At 44.0% G+C, this 19523-nt stretch overlaps 1 protein-coding gene across 1 annotated transcript; it reads right to left on the bottom strand.

Moving 5' to 3' along the window:
- Positions 1-1995: 1995 nt before the first annotated feature.
- LOC142570357 (lysosomal acid glucosylceramidase-like) lies at positions 1996-16382 on the bottom strand. The gene is made up of 8 exons (XM_075678744.1): positions 16223-16382; positions 15177-15310; positions 13547-13719; positions 11784-12027; positions 9797-10021; positions 7232-7395; positions 6045-6182; positions 1996-2101 (listed from the first exon to the last, which is right to left on the bottom strand). Exons 1-8 carry the CDS (start codon positions 16260-16262, stop codon positions 1996-1998), a joined length of 1224 nt encoding a protein of 407 aa, XP_075534859.1. The 5' UTR covers positions 16263-16382.
- Positions 16383-19523: the final 3141 nt, after the last annotated feature.

The following is a 19523-nucleotide window of genomic DNA, read 5'->3' as shown; positions in this document are numbered from 1 at the left end:
ACATGAACAGTAACAAACAAATTGACTGCATCTTTTTGGACTTTTCAAAAGCATTCGATCGTTTAGCCCGTAGTCGCCTGATATCAAAGTTCTCTGCAAACAAACTTGACTCAGCAACCTTATCATGGATTCGTAATTTTCTTTCTAATCGCGTACAGTTCACTGTTGCTGGTAACGTTTCCTCTCTCCTGTCTGACGTTACATCCGCTGCACCTCAAGGCAGTGTACTCGGTCCCCTTCTTCATTAAATTTACATTAACGACTTACTGAATAATATATCATCTTGCGTACGATCATTTGCTGACGACTGCATTGTATACCGTTTGATTAACTGTTCCGCTGACCACGTGGCACTCCAAAATTAGCTTGAACGTACCAGTGATTGGCGTGCTACGGGGCTCATGTGCCAAAACGGGTCGGATACAAAGTAGTTTTCTTTTCCCGAAAAAAAGTTAACTCTCACTTGTCTTATCATTTTGATATTAACATAGTCGACCACGCTACAGAATATAGGTGCTCAGGACTTCTCCTTACACAATATCTTTCGTGAACTAATCGCATCATCTCCATTTCAACTAACGCCTTTATTGATCATTAGGATTCCTGCACCGCAATTTAAGAACTGCGCCTTCCCCACAACGAAAACTAACGTATTGTGCGGTGGCAAATTGAATACTTCTCTTCTATATGGTCTCCTCATCAAAAATACCTCATCGAACTCCTGGAGAGCATCCAGAATAGAGCGAGCCATTTCATTTAAAAAAGTTATAGTAATCAGTCAAGTGTAACCCAAATAAAACTCGACCTTTCGCTGCAACCACTAACTTCTCTCCGTGTTATTTCCCTTCTATTATTATTATTTCATAAATTACTTCGCACTGTTGGTCTATCCTAAACAAACCTGAACGAAGGATCCTCGACGTCACGAACGCTGCACAATCAGTTCAGCTACACCGGAATTTATGGCACCCACCGTGGTTGCTTAGTGGCTGTGGTGTCGCGTTGCTAAGCACGAGGTCGCGGGATCGAATCCCCGCCACGGTGGCCGCATATAGAGGGGGCCTAAATGCGAAAGCACCCGTGTACTTAGATTTAGGGGCACATTAAAGAACCCCAGGTGGTCCGGAGTCCCCAACTATGGCGTGCCTCATAATCAGAAAGTGGTTTGGGCACGTAAAACAAAATAAAAATATTATGGCAATAACTACGCTTTTAGTTTTTCGGATTTGCTCCATGCAATCCGTTTATGGAACGCTCTCGCAGACAAGATCGCTTGCCAATAGACACACAATTCATTTCGCAATCTTCTATCGATCAATATGCCGTTTCAACCGTCTAATAGCTCTTTTCTTTCCCGCAGTTTTTACAAGCTAATAAAAAAATGTCAGTGATCATTCTTTCTTCTAATGCTGCTATATTTACCATTTTTAATGTTATGGCTCTTGATATTGTATTTTCTAATATCATATTAATGTTCCACACTCCTGCGTTGCATGAATATTCCTTTTATTCATTTCGCTTCTTTTTTGCCTCCTAATTTTTTACGAATGTGTTAACGTATATACTTTTTTCCTTACACGATGCCTTCTTGAAGGTCTGGGAGGTATTTGTAAATAAATAAATAAATAAATAAAAGTAGATGGCAACATGCGCCGATTGCGTTTGAGCCATGCTGTGATCTGCAACCAAGCATCTTTTAAGTGTGTTGCATGATGATGCAATGCCACATTATCAGATGATGGCCATGGTGCTCACAAGACGTGCAAGGAACTTCTGTGACTCGAGCCTCGGCCCGAGTCCATCCAAAAAGAATTTTTCAGCATTATTCAACTTATTTCTAGACCATCAGACACCATGTATGCTGGCACACTTCTTCCTCCGTTAATATGAATAAAAAAGAAAGAGATAGGCAAACAAACGCTTTGCGTCCTGCCTTAATTGAAGGGAATGCCATGCCAGTGATGCTGCACGATTGTCTAATACCAGGAGGAAGCTCTAAGGTTTCCAGATGAACGTTGTTATGGAGCGTTTCTTGATGACCTTCTGAAAGCTGACGCCGTTAACCATGTCTTTGATGTGCAACGTGGTTTCGCTGTTGCCTCTGAAAGATAGAAAACAGAAGTTAATGCCTCATAAAGTACGCAAAGTCTTATTGCAAAACAACCCTAATCAGGCAGCAATACATTGTACAGGGTGCTTTCTCTTCTAGCTTCTGAAAACTTTTAATTACTTCTGGCAGTTGGCACATTTCTAACCTTTTATATAAATTACTCGATGAGATGGCCATTACTTCTACGAGAAAGCAAAATGTTCAATTGAATAATGAACATAATTGCGCTAATTAACGTTTTCATTAATTACATTACGGCACATATTTCTATCTACGATTTGTAGCCGGTGAGTTCTCAAGGCTAAGAACGAATTCTCAATACTCCACTAGCTTCGAGATAATAATTTTCAGTGTCCCACGAAATGCGTTGGTGTTCCAGTTACTTTTGTGCTTCAATGCATAAAACAACGTTTTCTTTAAAAAGTTAGTGAAATAGCAGCGCATCTTTACCGAAACTTTTACGGAGCATATTTAGAAACTAGTGCCATCCTTAGAATTCGTTCCAAGTCGATATGCCTTGCAAACTCGCAAGCTACAATTCGTAGATCGAAATCTGTGCCGTAAAGTAATGAATTAACAATTTAATTACCGTAACTAGCTTATTTATTCCATTAAGCATTTTCACTTATCGTCGATCTCATCGAGTAATTTAGATCAAGGTCTAGAATTGCGCTATTTGCCAAAGGGAATATTTGAAAATTTTGAAGCAGCTAAATAAACACCCTAAATATGCATACGTATTGATTGATTGGTGGCCGTCACTGTAGCACTAGCACACCGCACGCCTAATGCGAAGGCTGTCAGCAGGGTCGCTACCGGCGACAAGTTACCTTTTCGTCAAATTTCACTTCCCTTTTTATTCACTATTTTCTATTTTTCAATTGGAACCATCGCTAATTATCTCTATGCGTTCCTTGGCTGTGTGTGTGTGTGTGTGTGTGTGTGTGTGTGTGTGTGTGTGTGTGTGTGTGTGTGTGTGTGTGTGTGTGTGTGTGTGTGTGTGTGTGTGTGTGTCTGCGGTTAAGAAAAACGTATTCGGAAAGGAGCCTCTGTCTGTCTAGTGTACTGTATGCTGCAAAGTGTGCACTCGAGCAGATAGACATTAGAACTGTCGAAGCCAAAATACCCTCGTATGTTGAAACAGAAAGAAGATGTGCTGCTTTTAAAGCGAAAGCTTTACTGGCCGCGAACTTGCGATTTTGCCGTGGCGGTGCTCCGAGGAGGCACATGACGTCACAACGCGCGCCTCGCCGCGGATATTTCTCTCTCTCTCTCTCGCTCTCTCGCTCCCTAGTCACTACTGCGCATGCGCCACTAGTAGCACCAAGCCACAGGTGTTCCGCCTCTTCGCAACGCCGCGCCTTGCTGCTGCCGCCGTTTGGTATGACGTCACACCACGTTCCTCGTCGTTGCCTCCGCTCGCTCCGCCAGCTGCGTCGCATGCCTGATAACATGTAGGAGGATTGAAAAGGAGAGCTCGCGTGCGCAGCAACCACAGTTGAGGCGGCAGTATGGACGGCGACAATTCTGATAAGCAGGAGGAGGCCTGGAATCGACATCGGAACGAGATGAAGAGGGAACGAATCGTCCAGGAAAAAGACGAAGAGCGCGCCGAACGACTGGCTAAGCGCCGCAACATAGCTAGACAACCAGACTAACCTGGACTTGCAATCAAGATTAACAAAGGCTAACCATGCTATGCCTCAGCTTTCGCTACGTATATCCTGGCATAGCCGAGCTAAGCCACTGCCAATTTTTTATATTGCAGCTTTTAGGCGCCCGTTCCTGGGTTGAACGCCGGCGTCGGCTGTAACCACGCGAGCACGTGTGTACCACTGCTCGCGCGTCAATTTCGGCCCAAAATTTCTTGCCTCAATAAATCGCGAAATGAAAACACGTATACAGCTGCGCTCAAATTTCGGATTAGGGAGTATCGTAATCGTCGAACATTTTTTTTCGTTGAGGTGGCGTTCATTTGCGGACAAATTTTGCACCGTGGTTTATTGCTGGGTGCGCAGCCTGTGCAGGTTTCACGCTTCGTTTTAGAAGTTACTACGAGTTTATAATGCTCGCTGCCCGTCTTTCTCTATACCGAGAAAGTTTCGGAATAACTTGCCACATTTTGTCACTTTGTAGTAATATGTTGAGGCGTTTTCGGTCAACTGGGGTTTATTTTAGCAGTCGAGTGTTTCAGTATAATATGAGTCTGCATCTGATTGTGTGGGTTTGGTGCTATTCATAAAAATGCTATGTTCTCGTTTCTTAGCTTTCTCTATTGCATCGCTAATGAACGACGGTGAGTAATTCTGACTGGTTATGTCAGTGCGCAAACACTCTCAGCATGACGAAGTCTTCGGCCTTTGTGCATATTCGCTTGAATCAAATAGCTTTACTTGAAAGATTCGATGTTTTGCAGTGTCTTAAATGGTTACTGTATTGGTTTAAGTACATGCGCGATGTCTGTTGATTTCCTCTACAGTGACGTGTCAAGATATTCGCCGTCTATTTTAAAGTGAGATCTAAAAAGTTTGTTGTTGAGGCTGCCAATGTGTGTGTGAAGGAAATGTTCCGTTAGGAACTTATTTTACGAGTTCCCAAATCAAAATAATTCTCACGGGTCACATTAAAGGTAGAATCCGAATATATAAAATTTCTTCTCTCATGGTTGGAATTTAGCCTTAAGAGTACCCAAAAGTCAATCGAGAAAGCGACACTCCTTTTCGTCATCTCCCACATCGCAAAGAGAAAAGAACTATCGTTTTCTAACCTTGCTGCACTCTACAAAACACTTTTATATTGGAAGTGGACAAGGGCGGATTTAAGCGTAATAGCCAATTTCGCGGATTCCGAGGTTGCCCTATATATATATATATATATATATATATATATATATATATATATATATATATATATATATATATATATATATATATATATATATATATATATATATATATGTGTGTGTGTGTGTGTGTGTGTGTGTGTGTGTGTGTGTGTGTGTGCTCGCGTCCAAGCGCCCGCCTATCTGAAGCTTACACACGCACACACACCTTATGCCTCCGTTCAAGCCGAAGACCACGCACGAACATACGTGGCCGTCACAATACTTCCTGTATGTTTCGTTGTCCAATTGTGCACCTTTATATGAGTTGTTTCTGACTCGAGCTTCTGACGGGCCAGATTACTTGTTATTTTCCCACATCGCCGATAACCCGAGCCACCACTCAAGATAAATTGCTCGCTTCCAGGAACAAAAAGTGATAGTAATTACTGATCAATACACAATGGCGCTCAAGTTAAAACCACTTTTGAGCATTGTATGTGTAAACATCCGTTCAGTTTTATGAGTGAGGTTGCTAGTTCATTTCCAGTCATTAAACTACTTCTTGCTAGTTCATTTGAAAGGGCTCGTCGCAGTGCTGCTGCTTAGTGCAGTCGTTGGATCGGCGCTGCTAAGTCTGTCCTTTCTTTTTTTTTTTTTGCCGCACTATCCTCTTGAATTACCCGCAATTTCTATTCCTTTTGCCCTTTCAGCACTCTCCACTGACGTGATGGTGCATTGAAAAGGTCCTCAAGCCACGGCGTGCTAATCGCCAGAAAGATGGCAGTTCGCTTTCGTTCTATTCTCGTACATTTCGGGGCTGTTTATTTCTCTTTGCTGTGAACTAATGATCATCAGCGAAAGCAACTCGCTAAAGAAGGCAATCTAGCACTTGACGGTTACACTAAAACGCACTGTGATGCCGCACGTATTATGCACTTGAGTGCCCTGCTTTCACTCTCCGCCATACATACAACATCCGACAATGAAGTACCGGTAACTAATAACACTCTCACGGTCGTCAACGCATGCCTAAATGCAACACAAATCACAGGAGCAAAGCTAATATTCTGAAAGTTGTGTGGTTCTTGTATGGACAACGGATTTACTCACTTGTTTAGGACAATCAAAGCGACTGCTGAATCCGGTCTCAGGAAGGCTGCGTGCTCCAGCTCCTTCCCAAAGAAGCCTAGGATATCATTTTGCTCCAGACTCGAATCAACTCTGATGCTGCCTCTCGGAATGAATTTGCTGCGAGGAGTAGGAAATCCTAATGCGGCATAAAATTAATTATGGGGTTTTACGTGCCAAAACTATTTCCTGATTATGAGGCATGCCGTAGTGGAGGACTCCGGAAATTTCGACCACCTGGGGTCCTTTAACGTGCACCTAAATCTAAGCACATTTCGCCCTCATCGGAATGCGGCCGCCGCGGCCGGGATTCGATCCCGCGATCTCGTGCTCAGCAGCCCAACACTGTAGCCACTGAGCAACCACGGTGGGTGATGCGTCATAAAGCGACTGCCATGCTATAACATCATTGATACGTGTCTGTTATGTGATTCCCGGATCTTAGGCCATGAAACGTCGCTGATGTGCTCAGGAGCTCCGATTTTTTGGCGCCATCGCCGCAGCTCGCGAAACATTGAAAATGCCTTTTCAGCGTTCGAACTGCATACCGGAAAAGTGCTGTGCAATATAACAGACCGGTCTCTGGCACACATCTTTCAGAAAAGTAGGGGCTCGACAATACAGCCGCATACGCCCGATGACCATAGCGTCATCGGACGTATGCATGGTGACATATTGGCATATTGACAGCTGCACAGAAACTAAAACAGGGCTTCGAGTGCTCGAAAAGAGAAAGTTCTTACCCAAGATTCGACCCAAGCGCCATATGTAAATCACAAGCTTCATTCAGTGTTTCAATTCTACAACCGCTCCAAGAAAAAAATGTTTAACGTTCAATATAACAGTGGCGCAGCGATAGCGGACTTATCTAAAGGGTATTGAATGATTTGTTGGCTTGCTCGTGAAATACAAATAACATTTTGCGTGAGAGTAGCTTTCTGCTTAATCAGTAGGTGCTGTCTCATGCGTAATTGTATGTGAAGTTAGCCGAATCATGCATTCCTTTTCTGTGGTTCCCTGAAAAACTTTCTAACGAGGTTCTGTTTCTATCGTTATTTTTAAAAGAAGACGGAATAAAGCAACGTCGTGAAAGAAGGAATCAATGGAAGCAGGAAAGTGCATGCTGAGTCATTCGCTTATAGCTGCTAGGAAACAGGGAAAAGTCATACCTGAAGTGACCCATAGCATAATACATGGGCTGCTTGTAGAACTCTTGAGCAGTCGCATTCACAATAATGGGCGCGTCGACATAGTTTCCGACCCAAGTGGGTCCACCTTCCGTGTTTAAAATGAGGTTCCAGTCTGTCCAACCACCCACGCCGTGATTGAGGTCCTGCATGGACAAGTAAGTCAGTGTAATTTAAAGAGACGCATCAGCCCAAGATGTCATTCCACACGTCTTCACAGTCAATGATTCTTAAGCCTGAGGAAGGTATCGCTGAGCCAGCTCACTATGCCTTAACCTTATTGATATCTCGCTTTGCGAAAGTTATAGAGGCCTGAACTGACTTGTTGGATAGAAAACATCCGTCATACACGACTTGGCTTTTGACAGGGAGTCGGCGCTCAAAATTGACAACGTGCTGTATCTGGCAAGCCATATTGAGCACCACAAGGTAGCGTGATTTTCTGCACTTACATTTTTGTTGTCATCGTCGCCATCAGCCTACTCTGTCCTTACTTCAGGACTCTACCATCGATTTTTATTATTTTCCTGATCAGGGTCCCCATCCATCATCTGTTTATCTAGACCAACTAATTGGCCTAGATAAACATTCTCTTGAACAGATTCTAGCGATACCCTCGTTGAACAGATTCTATATTTTGATATACGTACAGTCAACAGCAAAAGTTTACGGGATGCGGTTTCCTCTTCAAATGTGAATTCCTGCACTGTTAAGACATGACACTTCGTATTTAATGAATCACTGTGTAAGTGGCAAAGGCTACTACATGCTGGAACATTTGATTCGAGGCTGTGTGATTATTCTTCGCGCGAATTCAGCTGCTTGGCAGATCCTGCGTCCCGTAAACTTTTGCGGTTGACTGTACATTCCTATAGTCTATTACTGCATGCTGTAGATCGGTAACGTCAGTTAACTAGAAGGCTTGGAATTACTGGTGCGCCTTGAGGTTTATGCACGAGTTCTTTTGCTTCGACGTTATACGCGGCGGCGTGGAATCGTTCGGATCGGCTTGAAAAACAGACGTTACCTCGCGGTGTGCCAAACGCCTGTGTTGTCTCCCCTGGTGTTCTGTACTGCTTTCGCTGGAGTACAGAAAGCAGTTAAATTTATGCTGATATCTCTATTTGAGTTGTCAAAACAGTCAGCACAGATGGTTAGCATGCCCAACTCAAGGGGCAGTCTCGGCCATCCAGGCCCATTTGTCAACACCTGGCATCTAAATTTGAGCAGAAAGAATTGTGTTATTTTCGTTTTGATTGCGATACGATGAACTTGCATCTGAGCCTTAAAGACGTGCCATCAGTGTGTGTTCGTGTGTAACATTGAGTGTTTCTCGAAAGGCTCTGCATTCTGCGAAAGCATGTGCCCCGTCTACTCGCTTTTTTACAGCACTGTAATCTCACAGACGAGTAGTCGAGGGCTTTCTGCTCGGGAGAGCGGCGCTAAGGCGGAGCAATGGACGATATTTGATATTCTGTAAGCAGGCCTTCTCATGCATCTATCTTGCTCAGACCAAGACGAGTGTGTTCCCGGTATAGTAGCGTTGGTAAAACTGAGGCACGCGTTGCGAAAGCATGGACGGTGCGAGGAAAGCAGGGTGGCCGGAATGGTGTCACCAACCTTCGTATTAGGCATAAAGCGCAGCTTATGGGCTCGGTCCCCAACGGCGACAAGTTAGCTTTTCATCCCTTTTCATTTCTGTTTCTCTTCACTATTTTCTAGATTTCAATTTCAGCCACAGCTAATCATACCCCTATGCTTTTCTTGGCTTCATGGCCTGTTGGCTTTATATGGTCGTGATCAACACAAAGTGATTCCCTGTGTTTCCCTTGTTCACGTTGCTATACTCGTTGCTACAGCTATATATATATATATATATATATATATATATATATATATATATATATATATATATATATATATATATATATATATATATATATATATATATTACAATTGACGATGATCTGCTGATCTGCTGGGACATGAAAGAAGTGCGACGGTAATGTAATGCATTTCTGTCGCCTTTACGCTAACTCGCCTCTGAATTATTCTCTTTACTCCCTTCGTCTTTTCACCATCAACTAACAAGGAACGTTGATGCATATAGTACTAGTGCTGATTAAAAAAAGAGAAACATAAGCCACGATTGTATTTTGACACTGTTTTTAAAAGTAACTAGGTCAACTTAGTTTTCCTTCCTCTCTCCCCGTTCTTTTTTTACTTTCGTGCCTTCTTTCCCTCTTAAGAGAGAAGGCACAGAATCTGCTTTTTTTTTACCAAGCATATTTAGTTAAATGGGAACATATCTGTTTAATTTCACGGATTTCGTACTCTTCTGTCTCCATCTTGTGCGTCATCCGAAAAACTTAGTCAATTTTGCATATTCTGTCGTTATTTTTTAAGTTCGTTCAGTTCACGCGATATTTCTTGCAGCTGTGGAGAGCCTGTGTTTCGCATTTCGCACATAATTTGGCAAGTTGCTTGCACAGGTTGCTATTGTTAATGCACTGTTCAGCTTCCAGCTGTCGCTCAAGAAGGCCTCACCTCGAGTATGTCGCTGGCGTACTGCTCGGCGCGATCCCAGCTGCCAAGCTTGACTTTATTCACGGTCGTAATCTTGTATCCAGTGCAGGCTTCAGAGGCCAGTATGAACTTATCCGGGTAAGTCTCTTGCACTTTGTCCAGTACAGACGGGCCGATCAATTTGTCCATGTACCAGTGGACAGCAACTCCATGCACGTACCTTGCTGCCTCATCATCGCTTAGGACCTACGCAATAACACGTCTATGAGCTCGGAACAGGAAACGAGCTTCGCTGTTCTATAATACTCGTATGCATTTGTGCATAATGCAATATTCCAGCGGAGTCACACAACACAGACCGTTTGCCAAACTTGCCTTCTAAATTATCCCATTTTCCGTATATGCTTCGTATAAGAACCGAAAGCACAGAAGCCAGTAAAGAAACAACATTAGGGATGTGAATCTCTTGAGCTGTTGCCACGTTACAGAGCATGTTTAAATAACACCTTTTTTATCTAAAGTCGCTTTAGCCCTAAATAACCACGGTCATAAAAACTCGACTGTCAATCCCGTTAAAATTAACCGCTGTAAGGCGTTTCGTCTGACAGTGGTTAATTTCTGAAAAATAAATTGTGGGCAAAGAGATGTTGGAACCTCTGTGGCTTCGCAGCCACTTCCATAAAAAGACTAAGAAAGACCCCACACGAGCACTGCGATAAAAATACATCGCCCAACTGTTGTTGTACTCCTCTTAGATTACATTTCCGGAGTTTAAAAGGGGTTGCTCGGACTAGTTGATCACACGTATTCACATTAAGAAACTATGGCACAAAGATGAAGAGTGTGCACAACGAGTTGCCACTTTCAACCAAACTCTGGTTGTTGTGGCATACCAGAAACAGTGCACCACGTCCTTTGCAAACGTTTGTCCTCAGTAGGCGCGCGAACTACGTGCGTGGGATGGTCCTTTACCTAAAATCGGCACTTGACCGCTTGTTGACGCCGTCTTACTGGAACTTTCGCCGGTTTCTAAAACCAGTCTCAGTGCAGTTCGTTCATTACTTGCATTTCTGCACAGCATAGGGCTTGATTCGCAGCTGATATATGTATCTATCTGATGGACTATTAATTCGCTCACTCTGTTCTAGTCGTCTTCCGTAATAACATGTTTCTCTCCCCTTTCCCTTACCCCTGCGAAGAGTAGGAAGCTGTAGAGGAGCTAACCTTAGGTTCACCTCTCGGCCATTTCTTAAATAAAGTTGCTCTCTCTCGCTCTTGACCCCGTCTTTCCCAGCCATGGTTTCTTAAGGCCTTTAAGGTCTATGCTGACTCGTCTTACTCACCGCTGCGAAGCAAATTGATTCTTAAGAAATGACAATTTTTATATTGACACTTGTACCTGAAAAGAAAAATATAGGTAAATTACGCATGCACCAGGAAAAAAGGAGAGGTTCTGGCCAATTCTCGCTTTCGCTTACAAACGAGAACAATCCAATGGCCAATCCATTTTTGGCATGTCGTGTGAGTAATAGTTTATCAAACGTGTCTGGTAAATTATCAAATTTTTCATGTATCCTTCGTATAACTCAGGTTACAGGAAAAAAAAAAAACATAGATTACTTGTCATTTTAAGAGAAAGCTATACATCGGGAGCTCAGACAGGAAATAAGAGAGTGTTTACGTGGCTACGTAGTACCGTCTCCATTCATAAGTCCCATGTCTCGGAAATAGAAATAACTCCGAATTTTGGTCACATTAGGCCACAGATGTTTGTTGCATTCACCACGATGCTACAATCGCAACCCATTCGGCTTTGTCCGCTATATCACGCAAGCACTCTTTCTTATAAGCAGTAGCGGGCATGCAATATGCTTGCTCAGAAGGGTGAATTTTTGCGTTAACCGCTTGCAGAACTTATTAGCGAAACCTCGACAACCCTCGCTCTATTCTTTCTATAGTCTCCTTACAGTTAGAGCGTGAAGCTTTCGTGACAGAACATATTACTCACCACGTTTGCCCAGAACGGAAGGAAGAGGCGATTGTCGTCGAAGAATATGACCTTGACTTTACCCGCTCCGTAGCCGGCCTCTTCCAGAGCCGGCCCAAGATCGCTCTTGACAAAGTCTCTCTGATTCCACGGCGTGAAGCCGAGTGTCTGCCAGGGATAGAACGGAACAAATCCCGACGTTGGCTCGTTCTGTGTCGTCAGACCCCAGATGGGAACTCCCTGATTCTCATACTCCTGCACGAACCTGGAAACATGTTCCAAGATAAGCAGCCTAGACAAAACGATACATGCTTTAACACCAAACAGTGGCATTACAATTATTGCGGGAAAAATGTGCGGCGGCCTGGGCTGTCAGCCACATCTAGCCGCCAGCTTAGTTTTGCCATGACAAACCAGTGCAGACACCATAATATCGTAATTGAACTAACTTTAAATCAATTAATTTTATGTAAATACTTGGTTAGATGCAGCGGTGCATTGCTCAAGATAAATCATCCTGACGTAGTAGTTCTGGGGAAATCCGCAAGGTGGAGAGAAGTAATGAATAAAGGGAAAATTAGACATCCACGCGTTCGTAGTAATTGCTACAAAGGAAACCCATACGGGTTCCTCGAAAGAAAAGCCTCATAGTTGAAGAAAAATTCATCCTGGTCCGGGACTCGAATAAATTCGACTTCGCCCTGCCATCTGCTAGCCGCCTGGTTAGCTCAGATGGTAGAACAGCTGCCCCGGAAAGGCGGTGGTCCCGGGTTCGAGTCCCATACCAGGACGAATTTTTCTTTAACTATGAAACTTTTCTTTCGAGGAAACCGTACGGGTTTCCTTTGTACCAAATGCTACGAACGAGTGGATGCCTGATTTTCCCTTTATTCATAAATCATCCTGTGGTTAAGTAAACTTTTTAGCATCGCTTTTTAAACATACCTCGCTTTTCACAAAATTTTGGAAGCCAGGATGCTGACTTTGCTGCTAATGTTGCTGTCGTCGTTACAGTTGCTACTGACACTGTTTTTGTGGCTAACGGTCAACTCCTTTGCCTTCGCTGCTTTCCATTTGACCAGTCAGAGGTGGAAGCAGAGCGTCCAGACATATTCGCCATGTTTATCAATGTCACAACTTCAGCTGCTATAGAAAATTCAAACATGGTTTAAGCTGCCTTATTGTAAAAGCTCGCCGAAATGTCGCTCTGTACACAGGTCACTGCCACATAAAACGGACGAAATAACTTTCTGTGGCAGCTAAGTCAGTTCTCTTTTATATAATCTATTGTTTTACAAACTTACGCTCAACCTGTTGCCTAAGCGCAAATTGCTTCCACGTGTTCAACAACACAACAGAGTTGTCAGACCACGTAGATTGTATCCGACAACAAAGGCATTGTCGGAAACCATGCGGTTGACGCCAGCGGGCACTCTGGAAGCGTACATTTAGACGAAATGCCCTGAATGCGTGTGAGATTTTCACAATAAAGGTGAAATATAGGTTGTTTACCATACTTTTGCCTCAGCACTTTTGAGATCTACTTGCTATGACTATTTTGATTTTTTCTTTTAAGATCTTGTTCTGGCTGTGAATTCGTTCAATTCTGGCTCGCTAGGTGTTGCTGGCTGCTTGTTCGTCTTGCAAAGACGGCAACAAAAAAGGTGTTGGGCGTGTAAACGAGGCTCAACGTATTTAGCTACAAGTATGGGAAGTCATGAACAACCATACATTGGAAGTGGAAAAAACAAAACAAAAAAAGGACTTTCACGCCCGCGCCATACCTGACGTGATAATTTGCCCAGGTCTTGTAGTAAGGCCCACCCGGTTCGCCCCTGAGAAAACCTAGACCCTCCAGTTTCTCATTGGTTTTCATCCAGGCCGGGCTACTCCAGGAACTTCCGAAGAACCAAACGAAGTCGCTCGAGACAGCCATGGCCTTTTTGATGTAGGGGATCTGTGAATCAACGGCGGAAAATACAAGCTTTGCCGTTTGGTGCTGAGTGTGGTGCTGTGCAAAATGAAAAAGAACCTTAGCTAGTCTGTTCTATCATCTGAGTTAAGCTCATATTTCTTCTCCCCATCACGTTCAGAGCTCTTTGAGCAAACGATCGTTATCTTATAATTAAAAGCGCCTCTTCACCCAATGCCCTATCCAGAAGCATTTAGCTTTGGGCAGATCTGGCCAGTCACCTTACGAAATCAGCACATTTGTGACATAGTGCCTGTTGCACTGCGTGCCCAACTATAATTGTTTTTTGCGTGCTTGCGTACTCTCCATCGCGCCGTCATGGTCATGCCAGCATTCCCACGGAATCTGCGCAACTTTTATGCAGACCACTGGCAAAGGAGACGCACGCAATACAACGGCCTGCATAAAAGTTGCGCTGTTCATTTCTATCATGTATCTGTTCCAATTAGCCCAAATATCTGCCCATATGAGGACGATGGCGTTTAGACGACACAAAACTTCGTGTCGCGAAGGCGGCTCTTCTTTATATTGAATATCAGTAAACGAAATGTCGTCGTCGTCATGCTGTCGTCAACTTCAGAACGTCGCTGCCTAGTGCCGCTGTCGTCACTACCGTGTAGCGTCGGATGCAATCGGCGGACTTTTCGCAGGATCGCAGAAGCGTTACACAAGGTTGAAGCCATCGGCGAGGAGTCGGGGGAGCAACTGCTGTCGCAGTAAATGAGTTCAGAGCTGCAGGGGTTACCAAAGTCTGTAAGTTTGAGCACATAATGTGCGCGTACAGTTAACGTTGGCATAATGCGTGATGGCGGCTAGTTATTTTAGGTTAGCCGCACAAATAGATATCAAGCATAGCCTGACTCGAAAAGAAAGGATAATGGTAAAACAATATAAGGTCGGGAACGGCTTTGGACATAGTTCCAGGAAAGTTCACACAAGCTCACTGTATCTCACGCCACATCACAGTTTGTCAATAATAATTGTAGCCCGTTCGTTCATTGTAAATCATAACACACACGATTTACGAAGCAATTCCTGACAGCTTGTTCAAAAAGATCGTTGATTGGAATGCGATCATGACTTATCAGTCGTCGAACAGAGGAAACGTATTAGTAGGCAAGAAATAGTGTTCTAGTGTGTACGGCCACTGAAGAGAAAGCGCCTTACAAGAACCCCCGAGAATTTGCGGGGAAGGGGTCGTGACCCGATCAGCGGAAGCAAAGGCACCTTGGGATACCACAATAGTTTTTGTTTACTTACGAATGCTTTAGAGTGCATCTGCTAACGTGAATTCTGATCCAGTGTCTGCTGATGATGCCTATGTTGTAACGTGGTATCATAAGCGATTGAAGTAAGCGGTCGTTCACGATTTTATTACTCACAGACACTATAAATAAATAGGGTGATTTAATCAGTAGGTTAGGCTGATTTCTTTGCGTTACCTTGAGGTCGAAGTCTTCTGGGGCAAGGGTAAAGTTGCCCAACTCGAAGTCGTATGGATAGTCGTCGTACGTGTACTTGCGTACAGAGAAGTCAGTGCTAGCCAGCGGGATTCTGCCGATGTTGTATTCGATTCCTATCGCCACGCAGAAATGTCAGACACAGAACATTAGGTCGCAAAGTCATAATCTATCTTCATTATAAACGTCATAAAATTGTGCAGCTATTGCAATTTTCGTAAGTGGCAAGTGAACTCCAGTAATGGTAATGAAACAATCAGTCATGTAGGTAAGAGTTGGCACACGTGATAACTTGCACATGAGTGATGTGTGGATTCCTATGGCGCAATGGCCAGCTATAGACAAAGAGAGCCAAGACAGTAACTTGCACAAAGCATAAAATGGCATTCACAGGGTGAAACAAATGCGGCTGTCGCGTATCATTAGTTCGAAAGAAAAAACTTGAATATTGGTAACACAATGATATATAGTTCAGCATCATATCCGGACCACTAGTTGTTTTTCTTAGTGGGATCTAACATATGCTACAAAGGCCACTCACTCCCAAAAGTTGCCCAGGAACTATGACCTTGTGAAGCCTACTTAGATATTCTCATTGGGTATTTCCTTGACACTTGCCGCAGTCTAACAGTGGCTATGGTGTTATTAGGGTGAGCCCGAAGTCGCAGTACATAATTATGGCCTTCGTGGCCTAATTTTCATAAAGTCGTATCTAGGACATATCAAGGACTTATGTGGGTGTTGGCGTTAAGAAGAAACGTTAGGTGGGAATCTGTGTGGCGGTATTCACTAAGTTGTTGCACATAGGCCACAGAGCTTTGGGAGCTTAAAACCTGACAATTAGCCGTTACTGACACTCCTGAGTGGCAGATTTGGTGGCGGAGATGCAGACATGCATTTGTTTGCTGCAGTGGAGGACGTGTAGGATTAGGATTTCCTCTAATGGTTACTTTATTTTTTTTGTTTGAATGACAGATCAACTTCGTACTCGGCCAATATGTTTTTAGAGAACATGTCATTCAACGTACCTTCTTTGGAGTAGTAGGACATCAGGATATCGTCTCGCATGTTGCTTGGTAAAGAGTTCAGATTTATTCCGACGGAGTCAGTAAACGCACCTCCGAACCCAAGCACACTCTGGTATGTTTTTGAAAGGTTGATTACAAGCACCTCTGCGTCGTCATCTGTAGTGTCAGACAAAGCATAAATGAACAATAATGAACCCGGTTGTGGCCCTTGTTTGTCTCCCCCAGCTTGCCTCCAAATTGTTCCTACAAGTGTTGAGGGCATAGTGTTTTATTGCGATAGCAATTGTGTGGACAGTCCAAGCAAATTTTCGCCAACGTCGTTGCCGTCGACGTCGAAGTGCGGCTCCACACACATTTAGGTATATGTATAGCATATGCTTATCCATGCCAAGACCCATATAGTCATGGAAGCACTCAGAGCACACGTAAGACACCTTGCTCGAGCCCCTGCCCATCATCTAGCCTCACTGCCAGAGGATCGACCACGCGCTTCCTTTTGTGAAACTGTCCTGCCCTATCGTGCATACCTTCCATCAGGTTATACAGCTCCAGCGAAAGTTCCGTTTCCACCATGGTGCTTGGCTCAAGCAAAGGTTCGACTTATCGTACCAGGCATACGAACAAAAGCCCAACTCTCGTCTCCAGCACTCAAGCAGCTTTCACTGCTCTTGCTGTACGAGACGTACAACGATCATCATCATCTGTATACTGACGCTTCAACCACGGTGAATGGGTCTGCAGGATCGGTGATCTTTCCTGCAAAACCTTCCACCATAAAGATTCGACTCTCTCACCAGACTACATCGACTGCCGCGGAGCTTGCTGCTATTCGTTGTGCACTTCGGGTAATCTCTGAAGAACTACCCAAGAAATGGAGCGTGTTCACTGACTCCAAGGCTGCACTTCATTGTTTGGTTTCTGCCTTACGCCGAGGACCCCACGAACAACTAGTTCTAGAAATCAGACTGCTGCTTCACCACCTCGTACCAGGCATACGAACAAAAGCCCAACTCTCGTCTCCAGCACTCAAGCAGCTTTCACTGCTCTTGCTGTACGAGACGTACAACGATCATCATCATCTGTATACTGACGCTTCAACCACGGTGAATGGGTCTGCAGGATCGGTGATCTTTCCTGCAAAACCTTCCACCATAAAGATTCGACTCTCTCACCAGACTACATTGACTGCCGCGGAGCTTGCTGCTATTCGTTGTGCACTTCGGGTAATCTCTGAAGAACTACCCAAGAAATGGAGCGTGTTCACTGACTCCAAGGCTGCACTTCATTGTTTGGTTTCTGCCTTACGCCGAGGACCCCACGAACAACTAGTTCTAGAAATCAGACTGCTGCTTCACCACCTCGTCGAGCAAGGACACGACATCACGTTGCAGTGGATTCCAAGCCACTGTGGCATAATGGGCAATGAACTTGCCGACGCAGCAGCACGATCTGCACATGAGGAGGGCTTGCAAGACTCCATTCCATTCTCAAGAACAGACGCTGCAACGAAAATTCGTGTGCTTGCAAATGAATCCATCAAAACTTTATGGAACACACCAAGCTTACAGCATACACGTCTACACCAACTGGACCCATCCCTTCGACTTCGACCCCCATCTGGACTCTCTCGACTAGAAACAGCAGTACTTTGCCGACTGTGGCTTGGTGTCGCCTATACAAGATCCTTCGCCTTCCGAGTCGGTATGGACGACAGCGCGGCTTGCAGACACTGCGGCGACGAGGAGACCATCGAACACGTGCTCTGCCACTGTCCTCAATACAGCGCGCACCGGCTGTCTCTAGCGACCACGTTGGCACGCCTTGACGACAGGCCACTTTCAGAACAGTCAGTTTTGGAATGCCGACGTGAACTGTCGTCGCAGCAAAAGTCGGTCAAGGCTTTGTTGACTTTTCTACGTGACAGTGGCCTATTAGAAAGACTGTAAGGACCCCATTTCATCCCTTTTCATATTTTTTTTTCTCACGCTTTTATTTTTGTCACGCTCTTCTTTCCGTCTTTACTTCCCCTTTCCCTTCCCCTAGTGCAGGGTAGCAAACCGGAGGTTTTAAGTCTGGTTAACCTCCCTGCCTTTCTCTCATTTGCATCTCTCTCTCTCTCCATGCCGTATATGCAGGTTATGTTGCTACTCTATTCAGTCACCAAATTTGCTCATGCCGTATCTTAAGTTTGTGGCTAAATTATCCCTCAGGATATTAAGAATGACAGCCCACAAGCAAATCTCATGAAAGATAACATTCATGGTGCATGCTTTCTATCTTCAATTTTCTAAGACTGTTAAATAATAAAAGTGCAGAATAATATCAGTGCCCAAATATGAATGTGATGTAATTCTACTGGAACGGCTCTTTAAAACGGCGTGTTAAAGCTTTCAATGGTGCCAGCAATTCTGACGGACCCGTATATGTCGCGTCCGCGTTACTCAACCTTTCTATCGCAGTCCGTGCTTCGCCCTTCGACCGAAACTGCTCACTATATATATATATATATATATATATATATATATATATATATATATATATATATATATATATATATATATATATATATATATATATATATATATATATAAACGACAGGACTTTACTGACATCGCAGCCGGGATCCCGTCTACATCAAGAGTGCGATCGCAAAATAGAAAGTTCACAAACTGGAGCGTGTACAGACAATGGCGTAATAAAAAAACTTTGTTTATGATCACAAGCACGCATATATTTAGTGGCGTCATGAATATCAACACGGGCATTGGCTCATGTCAGGGTCAACGAAAACAACCGCAAATCCAAACTTGTGCAAACATACAGTGGTGCTACAACGAGAGTGCAAAGTTGCGCGTAGATACAGTAGCATTATAATAAACAAACGAAGAAACGCCAAACCAAGTAGGCAGTTTGTCAATAACCCACACGTCAACAGCTGCACATTCAGTCTTGTCCAAAAGGGTGGAAAGACGAAAGCCATAGCCAATTGAATGTAGGGAGGGGTTGCAGGGGTGACATTTTAACAAGGAGCATGCCAGGGATGGCAGCCACCAGGAGAGTGTTTCTTTTCTTCTTTGTTTGAAGCCGCTGCAACGTTTGTGCGACGTTCAAGGTGGTCAGTACACCCCCACCTGGTTATAGGACACCTGTGCTACGACCTCCACTGACCTCTGAGTTAAACGAACTGCGTTCCATTGCCTTCTTTGCACAAGTGGCATTCTTGGTGTCTGCGGGCAGGCTCTTTTTAAACGAAATCAATGAGTGTGTGAATAATAATATAAAATAAAGATTAAAAATTATA

The sequence above is a fragment of the Dermacentor variabilis genome, chromosome 2 (assembly GCF_050947875.1).
Source record: "Dermacentor variabilis isolate Ectoservices chromosome 2, ASM5094787v1, whole genome shotgun sequence".
In the NCBI taxonomy this organism is placed as follows: domain Eukaryota; kingdom Metazoa; phylum Arthropoda; class Arachnida; order Ixodida; family Ixodidae; genus Dermacentor; species Dermacentor variabilis.
The sequence above is the reverse complement of the archived record's forward strand: the minus strand, read 5'-3'. Positions and strand labels throughout refer to the sequence as shown.